The sequence below is a fragment of the Sinocyclocheilus grahami genome, unplaced genomic scaffold, assembly GCF_001515645.1.
Source record: "Sinocyclocheilus grahami isolate Dianchi unplaced genomic scaffold, SAMN03320097.WGS_v1.1 scaffold372.1, whole genome shotgun sequence".
In the NCBI taxonomy this organism is placed as follows: Eukaryota; Metazoa; Chordata; class Actinopteri; order Cypriniformes; family Cyprinidae; genus Sinocyclocheilus; species Sinocyclocheilus grahami.
Window position 1 is genome coordinate 731,158 of NW_015505551.1, and position 17,447 is coordinate 748,604.

The 17,447-nt window shown below is 37.1% G+C and overlaps 1 protein-coding gene across 1 annotated transcript in view; it reads right to left on the reverse strand.

Moving 5' to 3' along the window:
• LOC107549438 (partitioning defective 3 homolog B-like) overlaps positions 1-13,161 on the reverse strand; it is a 186,380-nt gene extending 173,219 nt beyond the window's left edge. The window contains exons 1-2 of the mRNA XM_016230506.1: positions 12,757-13,161; positions 3,582-3,683 (exon numbers count right to left, since the gene is read on the reverse strand). Of these exons, the coding sequence (XP_016085992.1) occupies positions 3,582-3,683; positions 12,757-12,873 (219 nt within the window). The 5' untranslated portion in view covers positions 12,874-13,161. The remainder of the gene's footprint in view (positions 1-3,581; positions 3,684-12,756) is intronic.
• Between the last annotated feature and the right edge of the window lie 4,286 nt (positions 13,162-17,447).

Consider the following 17,447-nt stretch of genomic DNA (forward strand, 5'->3'; position numbering starts at 1 on the left):
TATATATATATATATATATATATAACTGTAAAGTTAGATTTAAAACATAAAATCTAAAATTTTACTACAATATTTTTCTAGTAAAGTTCTGGCAACAGCTAAGTGGACTTTTATGTAAAGTTTTTTTCCACTTTCACTGCATGAAAAACCGTTTACAGATTGTTAGTTAACTCATTTTGTATTCCACTAAAGTCATAAACAATCAGATTTGGTCTGACATGACGGCAAGTAAATGATGATCATTTTTGGATCCCTGTCAGATATCTACCCACACAAGCAGACACCATAGGTCATCATAATCAACCCAAAATGAGTAAAAGTTCATAATACCAAAACAGAAAGATAAAACAGAATATTAAATTTCAAAGAGAAGAACTGGAGTGATTAAGTGTTTAATTGACTAAAGGAAACAGTGTGGCACGTCCTCCCAGCATGACCTCTCCGTCTCCCAGAGTCCACCAGGGCCCCGGCTACAGCAACTCCACGCATTAGCGTCATTCATCATCCCGCACTGAATATTCATGGGCAGGGCCAGAGGGTCATCGTTTCTTGCTGGGGGTTAATGGGCATCAGATCAGGGGTGGGGCCGTAATTTGATTCCATCGCCATGGCAACTTCACCCTAATCAACCTCCGTAGGAGGTGAAGAACAGTCTAATGAAGATGCTGTGACTCCCTCGCACTGGCTTTGTATTAAAGTTGATTAGCATGCGCTACTAACGGTGAGACCTCATCACAGTGGAATGTTTCCAAAGGATGATAAAGATTATTATAACAGAGACGAAAGCCGCTTGACTGCATAATGGGCCCGGTCAGTGTGAAAAATGGGTTTCCAAGAATGGTTTTTCAGACTAAATGGAAGGAAAACACTTTCAGGAAGAAAAGGAAAAATGCATTTAGAATGCAATATCGTGCAGGAATCAATAGCAGCATTTCCTATTCAGCCAAAATTTTATGCCAGAAAGTTTGTCAGAACGGCTCTGTTCCAAAACTAAGTGAGCTGCTTATCGAAACAGCAATTTTAGGCATCAAAATGCTTTGGATATGAAGACGTAAAGATGTAAACAGGATGACAGAAAATGATTAACGCAAGCATCACTTTTGCTGTTGCTTAAACTGCAGAAGGAGATCTTGGAAAATGCTAACTTTAGCCTGATAGCACTGAAAGCGAACGTCCCACCCTCTCTGCAATCGCCATCCAAAGCCATGCCCCCTGAACGCATTTACGCTAACAGACCAGAGTACCAGAGACAACATTACTACAATAGGCTACATCAGCGGTTCCCAATTCCAGTATCTCTTATCACGTGCAATGTTTGTTCTATTCGACCGTAAGTGCCCTGCGAAGTGGACATCACCGGATATTCCGCCATGATTCCAGTTCGAAGCGAGTGTATATATTCTATACAAAGGGCATTAAAGTGTGCGACATGTAAAATTTAAATAGTATTTATTTACAGAGGTATATTATGTCACACTTCACACTTCTCTAGTAAGTTCCGTCTGTGTGTGAAGACGCTGCGCAGTGCAAATCTGTGAATTCCACCTGCTCAGGGAGTAGGGAGCAATGAACACTGTGTAGGGATCATATCGATCGGACACAGTTCACGCACGTAGCTCACTTCTAATGAGCTGGTTATCTGAATCGGGTGTGTTAACTAAGCAAGACATGCAAAATATGCAGAGCAGGGTGACGCGAGGACTGGAATTGGGAACCGCTGGGCTACATCATGTGTCATTCACCGGTGAGAAAACTTTATAGTACAATTAGTAAAAGTACTACAATAACAGGAAGGAAGATCGGGTTGTTGATGTTTGTCTGCCATTCTTGCTCTGTCTGCACAGCGTGCGTGAACGCATGCTGATGACGTATCCTGTCTGCACGAACAGGGTGTGCAGAGGTATGCTAATACATACGTTGACCGGCAGGTAGGAAAGCCAATTAAAACGCTCGGACCAAGCGTTCTGATTGGACGAACATTTCTTGGTCCTACGTCTTCCACAGAATATATAAATACAGATAAATACATTTAGACCACTTAACTTAATAATTGCTATCGGGATGAGAAGAGACTTTCAACCAGCATAACTAAAAAAATGTCTTTAGACAATCACCTATTGCACATTTAAGTGCAACTCTTTAACTCTTATTTGTCATGTTGCGCCGCATCCAGTGTAGACAGCATCAATGATTTTAATGGGTTCTATGGTATTTTGTCACGCTCGCGTCCGGTGTAGACACAGTGCAAGCATTAAACTTCAGCACATAACTAGTCCAGCACTGTCTGTGCTACAGAAACCTCAAATCAAGGAAGGTGGTATTATTACTTTTCGTAAGTGATCCAACTTATTTTCGCCTGGTGGACAACAAATTCAGAGATTTTAAGAGTTAGCAACTACCCAGAACACCCTAACAACTCCATAGCAATATGCTTAAAAAACACTCAGAACACCTTAGCAAAAGCATAACAACTCCCTGGCACTAACAACATTAATGTATTTTCATAAATATAAAATAACCAGAATCTCTCCTCTAATACACAAAGACACTAAATTTTCATGCATCTTCATGTGTCAAAATCTGCAGATCTATATTTGTAATTTGTCTATCCATATCACAACAAAAGCACACAGACCATATGAATAAAAACAATAAATTAGAAAGCAGCTCGGAGGAAAATATCAAATCATTTTTCCATGTCCCTAATAGCTAAACAGCTGAATTCTGCCAACAACTTCTTCCCCAGAATAACTATTTAATTCCTAATAAACTTAACCAGTTTTAAGATCTCAAAAATGTGAAAATTCAAATGAACGAAGCAACTTAATCATTAATAGCTTTGAATATCATATGAATATTTTATTAGCAATTATTCAACCCCTGCGGAGTAAGAATTTATAATCTGTTCCATTTATGCGTCTAGACTTATTATTATGCTTATCATTTAAATAAATAAAAAAATTATAAGATTATGCTATGCAAAATGTCCATTTATGACACAAATGGCATGAATATTAATATTAGGTAAAATGATTCATATTAAGTAGGGCAGATGTAGTTATTCAGTCAGGGTTATTGGTTTATATTGTTTCACAGCTTGTTACACAAAAAGTGGGGGAAAAAAGAAGTAAATGTGTCAAACTGGTTCCAAACTGGAGCCAAAGCTCCTGAAATAGTGATGATGTCATTAGTGTGTACACCAATCCACTCAAGGCAGGGAGGGCAGGCTAAACAAGTCCCAGCTAAACGTCTTTTTAGCACACTGAAGTAACTTGTTTTGCTAGTTCCCACTGCTTCTAGATGTCCAGACAGCTCAACAAAACGTGGCAGACTCCAAATATATTACAGTAGATTTAGTTAATTACACATCATAATCAAATGAAAACTAAATTAATAATGAACTAAACCTGAACTCGGAGATGGCCACTGCTATAGACAAAGTCACTTGCAGGAAACGTAACTGCATTCAAACATACCGTACATTTTAGAGCCAAACATGCTAGATAACAGTATTCATAAAACAGAAAAAAACCTCTCTGCCCAGCTGTAGTGTTTGTGAATAAGTACCACTGTAGACTTACCTTGTCTTTGTCCTCCACCAGGTCTGTCAGCATGTCATCTGGGTCCAGGATCCCCCCATCAACATACTCCACATGGTGTGTCCGCACCAGGAATTCCCCATCCTGTTGAAAACAATAGGTCCATTAGAAGTCCCCCGTTCAACAACAATACAAGAGACTAACGATGAGTTAGGAAGTTTTGGATAGACAGCATGCTGCTTTGTTCTTATAATTAATAGAAATCATGCTTCTGCAATCAAAGGACGTCCAAAAGTATTAGAAGATAAAGAGATCACATTATATGTATCATTATTAAATGAATAGGCTTGTTCTGACTCTGAAATTTGATTGGACGAGCTACAGACTAATTATTTATTGTATTTACTAATCAAATTAATAATTTATTTAACACCATGTTTTTGTTGTTGCCACTTTACCACAGTAAAAATCACTGTAACAATCTCAATTTCTTTGAGAACCACATTATTGCACAAAAGTATGGGTGCTCCGATTGTTCGGCTACCAATCACTATCGGCCGATAATCGCTTTGGGATGATTGATCGGCGGTCTCTAAAAAGGCCGATCTCAAGCTGATGACGCGCCTGCCGTGAGAGTTTTGGCATGACATGCAGCGGCACGTCTCAGTCTCTGTCCGGCGCGGGTGAAATAATTATAATGCTAAAGGTGAGGTACTCACCTTCATATTTCTTCGGATGAAACCGTTCACACTGCACACGGTTACGGTCCGGCAGTGCGATCCAGGAGCAGTGCGTCTGCAGCAGTGCAGAGATCGTTATTTTTGCTGCGCTGCAAGAGCTGAATTAATTTAACAGCGCATTGTTTGCAGTAATTATATGAACATGGATTGACACGAAAATGTAGTAATTACACCATAAATGCATATTATTAATGTCTACTGTGTTTCACAGTCAACACATTAGGCTTTTTGGCTAGGTTTAAAGGGAAAGAGCACTTTTAGATAAACAAGGCAATAATAGATGGCACTCGTGGAGGTAGGAAAACAAAGTTCTTTATGAACCGCAGGAAGATTTAAATGCAAAAGAAAAGGCAGTAGAGCTGACTATTTCTGTCAATGGCAAGGTTGTGATAACGTAAGAACGGTAGTTTAAATGTTTTGCCACTTGCTTGAGCAACCTAATATATAAATCTATAAATAAATGCAAAAGTAAAAAGCACTGAATAATGTGTTGTTTAAACACAATACCTATAAGCATGTCTGTGAAAGATTGTATTACTGTACTGTGTAAAAAAAGAACCACAATGCTGAAAAAGCATTTTAAGTAACAATGTTTGGATTTGAAATCAAAATAATGGATAAATGTTGTGTTTGTGGTAAACAGCCACGGATCAGTAGCGGACTCCTGTGTGAAAGCTGCTTCTCCTCTCACAAGAGTCACCTAAGAGGGGAATTCCCCCCATTTTCAAAAATGAAATTCAGGCCCTGAATAAATGTCTAAAAATTCTGATTGGAGTATAACTATAAATAGTTATAAATGATAAAAAGAAGGCTTTAAAAAAATCGGTATCGGTATCGGCATATACTGCTTTCTGTGATCAGCGATATGTGATCAGCCTCAAAAACCCTGCTAATATGAATATACTGACAACTAAAGTCTGTTATTCACTGTACAATATGGCCTTGAGTGCCTTATTGCTTTTTTTAAAGACAGGCACATCAAAGCAAGAAATCTTTTCAAAAGCTGTGATAAATCACAACTAGCCAAAATATTATATACAATAAAAAAAAAAAAATACAAATACATACATATACTTCTGTTCAAAAGTTAGTTGTTTTTTTTTTTTTTTTAAAGAAATGAATAATTTTACTCAGCAAAGATGCATTAAATTGATTAAAAGTGTTGGTAAAGACTTTTATACTGATCATTTTTTTTTAATTATAAAAAAAAATGCTTTTGAAATTTCTATTCATTGAAAAATTAATCACTTTTCCACAAACATTGCTTTCAACATTAATAATAAGAAATGTTTCTTGACCCCGCAAATCAGCATATTAGAATGATTACACTTCAAAATATATTCAGACAGAAATGTCATTTTTAATTGTAATAATACTTAAACATAAATAAAACAGATAAAATGCTGTGATGAATTTCTTCCACTGGCCCTGACAAGACAACAGGATGAGATGGGTTACAGGTTGAAGGAGAACTTCAATTTATGGTGGGAACAAATACCATCATGTGTGTACACATGTAATCCGATAAGGTAAGTCATAGTTGTGAGTTTGTCATAGTTTGAATACCATCAGCTCATTACCAAACAAACTCGCTGAACGACTTTCCTAGTTGGATTAGGGGGGGGACTACTACAATGGTCTGAGAAAACGTGTTTGGCTGGTAATGCATGACATAACAGATCCAGGTCAATGCCTTTTCAGTGGAAACCTCAATGAAACTGTAAACACACATGACAATAAATGCTACAATCATCATGTCATGTAATCATGCTGAATGTCAAACAGCAGTCAACAAAACTAGTGCACTTTGATACAATGCAAGTCATTTTGTGAAAACTGCATACGTTTTATTTATTTATTCATTTATTTTTTTATTAATTTAATCTATGATCGTCTTGAAGACATCGAACAAACCAGTAATATTTTGCACCATATGCCAGCAAAAGTGTATAATTTCATAACTTTTATGGAGTTACATTATACCAAATGAAAAACGTTTCAACGTTTAATGAAATTACATATTTTTTCTGATACATAAAATAAGCTGCTAAAAATAATTTTGACTTTTTTTAATTAGGTCAGTGAGAACAGAATGTACAGGACTCAATAGAAAAACTACACTACATTGAAAATCTAGATTTTTTTTTTTAAACCTTAGCTTAAACAAAGTGTATAGTATAGTATAATTTTAATGAATGCCATGTCAGCATCTGGGGCTATTTTCATGGCAAAACTCAATTAATAATGCAAATATCCCATAAATACAATAAAACCAAGCAAACAAACAAACACAGCAAGTAATATTATACAAGATTTGTTTAATTAACATATGACAAAAATTCTAAAACTTTTTCAGGCAATTAAACAATGTGTAAGGATTTTTACAAATATATATTACATCAAATCTAACATATTTAAGAATTTTCTGTACTGAATGGTGTAGGATACTTTGAAACAATTTTCTCTCAAAATTTGCTATTAAATTTCATAAATAATTACAAAGAAACTGCAAGTAACATTGAATTTTAAAATGAAATGCTGAAGCAGAAAGTCTGACTACTACTGACTACTTACTATTTTCTTGTAAAACATACTCCAGTAATTTTTTTTTATTTACAACTTTGAAAAAATAAAACATGTCACTGATCATCCGACTCCTTTGTTGAGATGGTCAGAAGTTCTTCTAGCTTAAACTGAAGAATACGTTTCTCTTTGCAAACAAGCACATACCCTGTAGAATTTCAAAAGAAAACCAGTGCTCAAACAAAACCAATCCAAACCTCTATATTTGTTCATAAAAACAGCTACAATCCTCACAAACACTTTAAAATGGAAGCTGATGCCATCTGGGCACAAAAAAAGCAGTTCCTCCAATCCAGAATGAAAAAGTGACACTCAAACCAATCCAGATTAACACACACACACTGATATTTTTTTGTGAAGGCGCTTTCTCCGCCTCAGTCCCAGCAGAAAGCAGCAGTCTACATCCACCCTGCTGGCGTGGAAAAGTGTTCATGCTGTTTAGGCAGATATGTCTGTCTGCTGGGACTGTTTTCAGCTTCATGAAACCATCTGAGCAACATTTGCCATGGAAGAAGAACACACCTGGTGCGTTTTTACACACACCAGCTCCCATAACACTAGGGGAAAAGAAAAACCTTTAGACATTTAAACAAGACACATGGTCCGACAGCTGAGGTTCAAGCTTCCCACAGCAAAAACTGGAAATATTCATTCAGATTCATTATCAGTAATATTACATTATGCCAGTGACCTGGAAATATGGAGTATGCACAATATGGAGTGTTGTTGTTGTTGTTCGTTTTTTTTGCTAAGGCAAGCGCATTATGATTACTTTTGTGTAAGGGTTAATGATCTGAACAAACCCCTAGCGCAAAGCACTAAATGTCAGCAAAACTCATCCTGCATGGTTTGTGCTACAACTCCTCAAATCACGTGGCTTATTACACTTACATTTTTTGGATAAACTAACCGAAAAGACTTGCATTTTGCAATCATGGAATACACATTTTTACATTTGCTTTGACCTTACAGTCATTAATCAATTATGGCTAAACTGTCTTAACATTTTCAAACAATTTTACCTTCATAATCTGATGTATTCCAAAGAGAGCTGGGACAAAGAAAAAATGACTGGATGGTGAAAAGTGAGTGAATGGAGGAGTGTTTGGAGCAGAGGGGTTGAAAAATAAGGTTTGGGCTTATACTTTTAGAGGGCTTCGACGTAACCAATATGAAAAGTCATTTCAGAAGCTGAGCAATTCTGACGAGTGATTTCAAAGACAAACTTTTCTGCTTTGGAAAACATGCACAGATGAACAGTGGACAGTAATAGCAGTAATATGCATTAATGATGTAAATACGGTCACTTTAAAAGGAACAGTTCACACAAAAAATAAATGTTTGCTGAAAATGTACTCACCCTCTAAGGCAATCTAAGATGTAGATTTGTTTTTTTCTTCATCGGGAACAGATTTGGAGAAATGTATCATTACATAACTTGCTCACCAATGGATCCTCTGCAGTGAATGGGTGCCATCAGAAATGAGAGTCCAAACAGCTGATAAAAACATCCCAATAAACCACAAGCAATCCATCCACAACTCCAGTCCATCAATTAACATCTTGTGAAGTGAAAAGCTGCATATTTCTGAGAAACAAATCCATCATTAACACAATTTTAACTTTAAATAGTTGCTTCTGGCCAAAATATGAGTCCATAATCCATATTAATGATGCTTCCTGTTGTCCTCTCACGTCAAAATCCAATGACATATTTGCTTAGAACTGTTTTGGACTGTTTTTGGTTGCAAACAGTGCTTGATCTGTGCAGATTTCTCTCCTGATTCAGACGAGACAACTTTTTCACTGGAGAAAGCAGTATTATGGATTGAGGAGTTATATTTTAGCTTAAAACAACGATTTGAAGTTAAAAACATCTTAATGATACATCTGTTTCTTACAAACAGGCAGCTTTTCACTTCACAATACATTAGCTGATGGACTAAAGTCGTGTGAATTACCTGTAGATTATTGTGATGCTTTTATCAGCTGTTTGGACTCTCATTCTCACGGCACCCATTCACTGCAGAGGATCCATTGGGGAGCAAGTGATGTTTCCATGAAAAAATGAAGTTTCCATGAAGAAACAAACTCATCTACATCTTGGATGGCCTGAGAGTGAGTACATTTTCAGCAAATTTTCATTTTTGGGTGAACTATTCCTTTTAAGCATATGCATAGGAATGGTCCTGTAGGACTTGATATTGCATATCCATTGTGACATTTAATGCCAGAGCAATTTGTTGTAGTGATGGCTGCTGACGCCGAAGGCTTTGTGCTCTTGGAAGTGTGCCACTTGTAGTGATCTCAGCAGTGCTGCCTGCCAAGTCAGCTCTCCAACCATCCTGAGGTTAGCAGCGCCCTGACCGAGCCCAGCTATGGCAGGATAATAAAGCAGTTTTCCTCTGCTGTCAGTGAGGTAATCTCAACCAGTGTGTGAGATCTTGCTGGACATGAAAACATTATTGAGTGGGACAGAGAGTTTTACTTCACTGTGGACTAACTATATTTTCAAAAGCATAGCAGTAGCTCAGCAGGTTGAATAAGGTAGATTTACCAGTAACCAGTACCAAAAAAAAGGAAGTTTGTCTTATAATAAATTCACCAAAAGCTTTTATTTCTCAACCTCTCCCCTCCAAACACCTGTAATAGAGACCACTTTTTTTCTGTATGTTTTTAAACTTTAAAATTGTCTGCCAATTGCAATAAATAACAAAAAAATTGTTCTTTCTTCAGTATATCATATAGATGTATAGTTATTTCAATAAAGATATATTGCCCCCCTTAGCTTCAATGTACACTACCGTTCATAAGTTTTGGGTCAGCATGTTTTTTTTTCTCTCTCTGAACAATCATGTGACATTGAAGACTGGATTAATGGCTGCTGAAAACTCAGATTTGCATCACAGGAATAATTTATATTTTAAAATATATTCTAATGTTTTAAATTTTACTGTATACATTACGTTATACAGTTTACTGTATTTTTTATCAACTAAATGCAGCGTTGGTAAGCATAAGAGACTTCTTTCAAAAACATTTAAAAGATCCTACAACTGGCAACACATATTAGTCAGCAATTATAATTGTCAATTGAACATAAAATATGCAGAGATTTTGATCTTTGGTTACAATGCACAACCACTGCAAATACAAGTTGCATCCTAAATGGAACTGGAGTAGATATAAACGGGAAGCAAAAAATCGTAACTGTGCAGCCCTGGTAGAGTTAACCTTAAACTTATTCAAATAATCATGCAACCACATTCACAAAATGGGACCCTGGCCTTCATTAATAATGCATAATGTGATTTCATTGTTGGCATCATTATAAACCGGCCATACCATAAACTAATAACAGCTCATATCTCAAAGTAAATGTAAAATTAAGCATCAATCCATAGCAGAGTCACATTTGCATCTCAAAATTTACAATTAACATCAACACAAATTTTCCATTTGTTATGCGAATATGCACAAGGTCTAATCAAGGAGAACTGCATCACGGACGCACCGCTATCATAGATGAAGGGCTCAATACTTCAGTGACTCACGAGACCAGAGAGGTGGGTTGACAGAATAGATAAAGCTCCCACGTCTACCCCAGCACGCCTGGCACTGTCCCATCCCATCCGACTGAACCAATCTCAGCCGATAACATCCATCAGTCAGGCATACTAAAACCTCCCATAAAGCCAGCCATCTCAGCCCGAGAGCCCAGGCCAAACTAATCAAACACAGCCTGCCACCTGCATGTGGAGATAGGGAGCGATTAATGACACGGTTGTGTTCGTCACGTAAGTCCCGCTTTATTCCAACTGGCATTTAGTGCAGAAGCTGGACAAAAGGAATAGAATAGTTAACGGTGACCAACCATTGCAGTATTGACTGGTGCTCACTGAGGAAAACATAAACACGTACGGATATCAAAGATATCCCTCTATAGTGGAATATAGTTGAGGCGTGTTTGTTTATTTATAAATGAATAATGAAATTTAGAAGATCTGAGTATTGCATTAATGAATTAGAAGATCTGAAAATTGCACAATTTATTATTAAGAAGCAATATTTCTCCCATTATAACAAAATATTAAAATAAATGCAATGCACAACCTTTTTATATGCATTCTCAATCTGAACAATCATGGCGGTTACTTATAAAAATAAAACATCATCAAATACTGCAAATAACAAACACCAAAATAAACGTAAATAATGAAAAAGATATAATCGCCCAATAAACGGTCTGCTAGAACACATTTTACACATTTAAGTTGTAATTAAAACAAAGATTACTGCGAAGATTACTGTTTTACAAGAAAATGCTATTTCTGTCTTTTTACTTCAAAATGTCATGTTTAATTCAATTACTTTGCTACTTTCCGTTTATACAACCGTATATACAATATATAGACAATAGACGTGTGTGTGTGTGTGTGTGTGTGTGTGTACTGGTTTATATATCCTTAAACCTGACTACACACAGACTCATGGGGACTCGTGTCACGGGTGGGGACCTAAATTGTGGTCCCCACGGGTACAAAAGCTAATAAATCATACAGAAAGAAGTTTTTTGAAAATCTAAAAATGCAGAAAGTTTCCTGTGAGGGGTAGGTTTAGGGGTAGGGTTGGTGTAGGGCAATAGAATATAGGGTCTATACAGTAGAAAAACCATTACGCCTATGGGATGTCCCCACTTTTCACAAAAACAAACCTGTGTGTGTATGTGTGCACTGGTTTATATATATATCCTGGTGGGGACTTAAACCTGACTACACACAGACTCATGGGGACTGTCACGGTGGGGACCTAAATTGTGGTCCCCATGGGTTCAAAAGCATATAAATCATACAGAATGAAGTTTTTTGAAAATCTAAAAATGCAGAAAGTTTCCTGTGAGGGGTAGGGTTGGTGTAGGGCAATAGAAAATACGGTCTGTACAGTATAAAAACCATTACGCCTATGGGATGTCCCCACTTTTCACAAAAACAAACCTGTGTGTGTATGTGTGCACTGGTTTATATATATATATCCTGGTGGGGACTTAAACCTGACTACACACAGACTCATGGGGACTCGGGTCACGGTGGGGACCTAAATTGTGGTCCCCATGGGTACAAAAGCATATAAATCATACAGAATGAAGTTTTTTGAAAATCTAAAAATGCAGAAAGTTTCCTGTGAGGGGTAGGGTTGGTGTAGGGCAATAGAATATAGGGTCTGTACAGTAGAAAAACCATTACGCCTATGGAGAGTCCCCACAAGGATAGCTGACCAGACGCGTGTGCGTGTGCGTCTGTGTGTGTGTGTGTGTGTGTGTGTGTGTGTGTGTGTGTTAACTGTCTTAACCATTCACACTAAAGTGAAGTGAAAGTCACTGCTGGTAACAGCCAGGTCATACGATCGAATTCAGTACCTAATTTCCCAGACATATACTGTGCAGTCTTAAAGATCATATTTGCATATTTGAGGCGCTGGACAAAACTTTTACCCCAGTATCAGACTGCAGAAATGCCTAGAGATAATGAATATTCAAAACATTAGCCAGAAATCTGACAAATGTCAGTGTTGACAGCTCGAGATCACGTGATCTGAGCTTGCGGGCACACCCAGTTAACAATCGTACTATGGTGAAGGATTACTTACGTGGAATTAATGAGCTTCGCTTAACTCTTCGCAAAGTTCTCAAGCAGCCTCAAGTGGAGTCTAATTAATAATTCATGAACCATGCCTTCGTCATAGTAGGATTCGCTACCCCGGTAAACAGGTGTCGTTTTTTATCAATAATTATAATCAGTTGTCTCAAAGTAATCATATTTATACAATCCACAGGGAATAATCGAATCGACACATTTCTGTTTATCTGTTCTTCAAACTTAAAAACAACACGTTACCTGTTCAATAATCTTCTTGTATCTTTGAGTGGCTTGAACGATCAAATCCCGTACCATCCAGTCGTCTTTACACGGGACGACAATCCTCGTTTCCCCGAAATTCACAGTAACTTTCATCTTAACTGCGTCATCAAACGTTCAAATATCCCCGTGGTTTGTTTACAGCAGTTTCTCTTAAAGCGAGCGCTGAAGAGACAACAGGTGTCATTGGTCAACTGTTACAGGTGATCTTCTTTCTCTTTAAGGTGCTACTAAAGCCAATATTAAGTCCATGAAGGGAATAAGCGTCCAGTGATCATTCCAAACCACACTTTGAATAGGATTAAACAGTCCTGGATGGCAGAGAAAAGTCTCGATATATTTTTCCCGAGTTCGCGCGCGCTGAGGTCCAGAGTGAAACCGGAAGCGGCAGAGAGTGAATAACTCTGACTATCGGGATTGACGGGCGGCCTGCTTTATGAAGCTATACAGGCCAAGTCCCCATAGAGAATCATTACTGCGGAAAGGAGGGTGTACTTTCACTGCTAAGTGGCTTGCCATAGAATGAATAAGTAGCACTAAAGTTAGAGAATCGCACATGTTCTGAATCTAAGAGAATAAAAATGGAGCTTCTCCTTTGCTTGTCAGTTAGTAATCTCTTATAATGACGTTTGTATAATCAAAATATCCAGAAATATCAAAACTAGATATGAAATGTTTGACAGTCTTTAGCTGTTGGAGGAGATCTGCCTTTAAAAGATGGATGGATGGATGGAGTTTCTGTTTGGTTTGGAATTTGTTTCATTTTAATAAGTTTATAATAGGTATTTTAATTCCAGGTTCCAGCGGTGACTACATGCCCCACTAATTGCCAACATGTTTTAAATGATCTGGATCCTTTTCCTAGGAAACAACAGTGGAAATAGCTATTTTGTAGCAGAGACTTTAAGGTATGTATGCAAAAATTGATTATTAAACATAAAGCTTTGAGAAATATTAACAGCATTGAGTAAAACATTTGACTACTAGGATGTGCAATCAAATTACAAAGTGCATCTAAATTAAAGGGGACCTATATGCAAAATTCACTTTTATAAGGTGTTTGAACACAGATGTGTATCCACAGTGATAAAAATCCACCCAATCCTTTTTTTATAATCCCTATAAATCATAGACATTGTGATTGGCTGAATACCTCAAGCGTCTGACAGAAATGTTACGCCCCTCACCACATTGTGATGATGCCCTGTCCGGCCGGAGCGATCATTCAAAAACATGAAAACCCATTATAAACGAGGCATTCGTTGCATCCAGTGGGGACATAATTATGGATTATAATGATTTGTAGTCTTTTTACGCGTTGCGTTGCATCGCACCGTGTAAACATTAAACCATGTCTGCATTTGTGATCGGAGAAATGACAAACAACAAGCCCTACTCTACACTGCCCAAAAAACTCGCTTTAAATATATAAAATATAAAAACTCTTTAAATATAAAAAACGTACTTACAGTCTTTGATTCAGAACAGCCGGCATTGTAGTCTAATCTACCAGGATCAGGAAACGGTCCTCCATAAAATGTGCTACACACATCTGAATATTTGGGTTGAAGCGTTCTGGACCAGTGCTGTAAATACAAATTCACAACATGGCGGCAGCAACAATACTACAGCCAGAATAAAAGTTACACCTTTTCTCTTTGCGTGAACATTTGGGGCGGCGTTATGCAAATCTTCCCACGTAGTGATGTAGATATGTGGGAGTGTGTTAGAACGAGCCGTTTTAGGTAGGTGTGGCTGACTCTTAACTTTTATAAAGAATATCTCTTTGGATTTGAGACTTTAGTCTTTGCAACTTTACGGATCTTCTTTATGCACCAAGAGCTTGTGACACTCCAAAGAGAAAGGAAAAATTGAAATCGCATCATATGACCCCTTTAATGTAGTCACAGAGACCAGAGCTATGTTGTTATTTTTATTTTTAACCCGAAAATGCTCATCATCTGTATAATTTACTCATAAACGCACATTTATTGCTTCTTAAAATAAATAATTACATAGCTCTAGTCTCTGTGAATACAGTCAGAGACAATGGTAGCTTTAGCCACATTAGCCGTGCTGCATGCTATAAAGCACATTCAGAAAGGTGATTTGCACACATCCACAAAATATAAAGTGCAGTACGTGTTCTGAATATGAAGTTGGATCACGAACAGTTGGTACTGATCCATCTTTGTGAATTCTATTAGCTGTGTGATTACAGGACTTAGGGGGCCGGGGGCCCCTGGGCTTGAGGTTATGTTTGGGCCCTATACCCATACACTACAAATGCCCTCAACTAAAACATCATTATGGAGTAACACAAAATACGCAAAAATTAAAAATATGAGGTACAATAAATATGCAACATGTCTAGACTAGTCAAAGTTTAGATGTAATATTAAATAGTCAGTATAATAAAATAAACAGGATGTGTTCTCTCAGTTGAGAGATCAAAACCCTGAAGTTACACTGAGCTAAAAAAAGACAGAGGTGTATTAGATTTGTGAAGTCTATTAGCTGTGTGATTACAGGATTTAGGGGGCCGGGGGCCCCTGGGCTTGAGGTTATGTTTGGGCCCTATACCCATACACTACAAATGCCCTCAACTAAAACATCATTATGGAGTAACACAAAATACGCAAAAATTAAAAATATGAGGTACAATAAATATGCAACATGTCTAGACTAGTCAAAGTTTAGATGTAATATTAAATAGTCAGTATAATAAAATAAACAGGATGTGTTCTCTCAGTTGAGAGATCAAAACCCTGAAGTTACACTGAGCTAAAAAAAGACAGAGGTGTATTAGTATTATAAAAATTAATTGTCATAGCCTATATGTGTCCTCTTATGCCAGATTCTTAAATTGAATCAATAAATTCAATCCGAATAAAAAGACGTTGGCTATTAACAATCAAATGAAATTACTATCAACAAAATCCATATATAGATTCTGCATAAATTATGTTAAGTTTTAACATTTTAATGTAGAAATATTAAATGATTGCAAAAATGAAATAATAAGCAACTTTTTTAAAATGTGAAACCACAACCGCCTGTGGCAGTTGTTTTTGCTGTTTGATTATGGCTTCAAAGGTCGTAGTTGGAAGATGTTAGCCCTGGCTGGCCCCCTTTAGCACTTGCATGCGCAGTGGAAATGCGGGCTAATAATTTCTGACATAACTGAACAAATTAAACAAACGCGAACAGGCAAAGGCGAGGGCCCCTACAAGGCGGGGCCCATGGGCTGCAGCCCAGTCAAGCCCAATGGTAAATCCAGCCATGGCTGTGTGACTCACATTCTCCAGTTTTGTTACTGGAGTATCCGAAGCATGAGCTGTATAGGCTCCACCCTCTTCTGGAAGGGGGCAGGGAGAAGCAGCTCATTTGCTTTTTAGACACACGAAAACAGCATGTTTCTGCTCACACCCAAAAAGGGTCATTTTGGGCATGGTATAATAAATGATCTGTGTATTTTGAGCTGAAACTTCATAGACACATTCTGGGGGCACCAGAGACTTAAATTGCATCTTGTAAAAAGGGGCATAATAGGTCCCCTTTAAAGAAGAGAATCTTGTTTCCACAATAAACCTCTGGTTACCACTCACATCCACTATTATATAAATAACAAACTAAATTTCCAAAACTCTAGACATTCTTTTTGAAATATTAGTTCACAGTCCCCAGGCTCTGCTTTGCAGCATATTTCAAAGACAATGGGCTATTCTCAGAGGACTACTGTGTCCCATTTGGCAAGTGTTTCATTGACACAATTATACTATCAACCTTCTTCTACACCCTTCCAGCCCTCTCATCAAGATGTGACAGCTTTATTCTTCTCACAGTTTGAATAAATTCTAAATAGCCTTCATGTTCTGTAATTAGTTCAGATTAATTATGCTGTATTTTTTATTGCTCCCCAGACTAGAAGACTTAAACTACTATTCAAATGTTTGGCATCAGTAAGATTTTGTTTTTTTAATGTTTTTAAAAGAAGTGTATTATGCAAAGCTGCATTTATTTAATCACAAATACGTTTAAACAGTAATATTATGAAATATTTTTGAAATGTAAAATAAATTTTTCCTGTTTTAATATCATTTAAATGTAATTTTTTCCTGTGATGGTACAGCAGCCATTAATCTAGTGTCACATGATCCTTCAGAAATAATCTAATATGATGATTTGCTACTCTAGAAACATTTCTTATTATTATCAATGTTCAAAACAGTTGTGCTGCTTCATATTTTTGAGGAAACTGTGATAAAGGATTTTTTTTTGACGAACTGAAAGTTCACAAGAACAGCATTTAAAATAACAATTTTTGGTAACAATGTAAAAATCTTTACTGTCACTTTTGAACAATTTAGTGCATTCTGGCTGAATAAAAGTTTTTTTTTTTTTCAAACAAAATCTTACTGACCCCAAACCCTTATATGGTATTGTCTGTGTTTAGACAAAGTTACTGAACCCTTTGACTAGTAAACAGTTCTTGTATTATATACACCAATATGACAACAATACACTGGATAGTAAGCTGGCACTGCCCCTTAAGTCCTAGGCCATCCCTTCAATATAAAAGGGGATGCCAAACTGTGCCATCTGGAGGGGTGACTGTGCCAGCCAAAACCCAGACTTGTCTCTTTCTGTTATCCGATTTTTCATATACG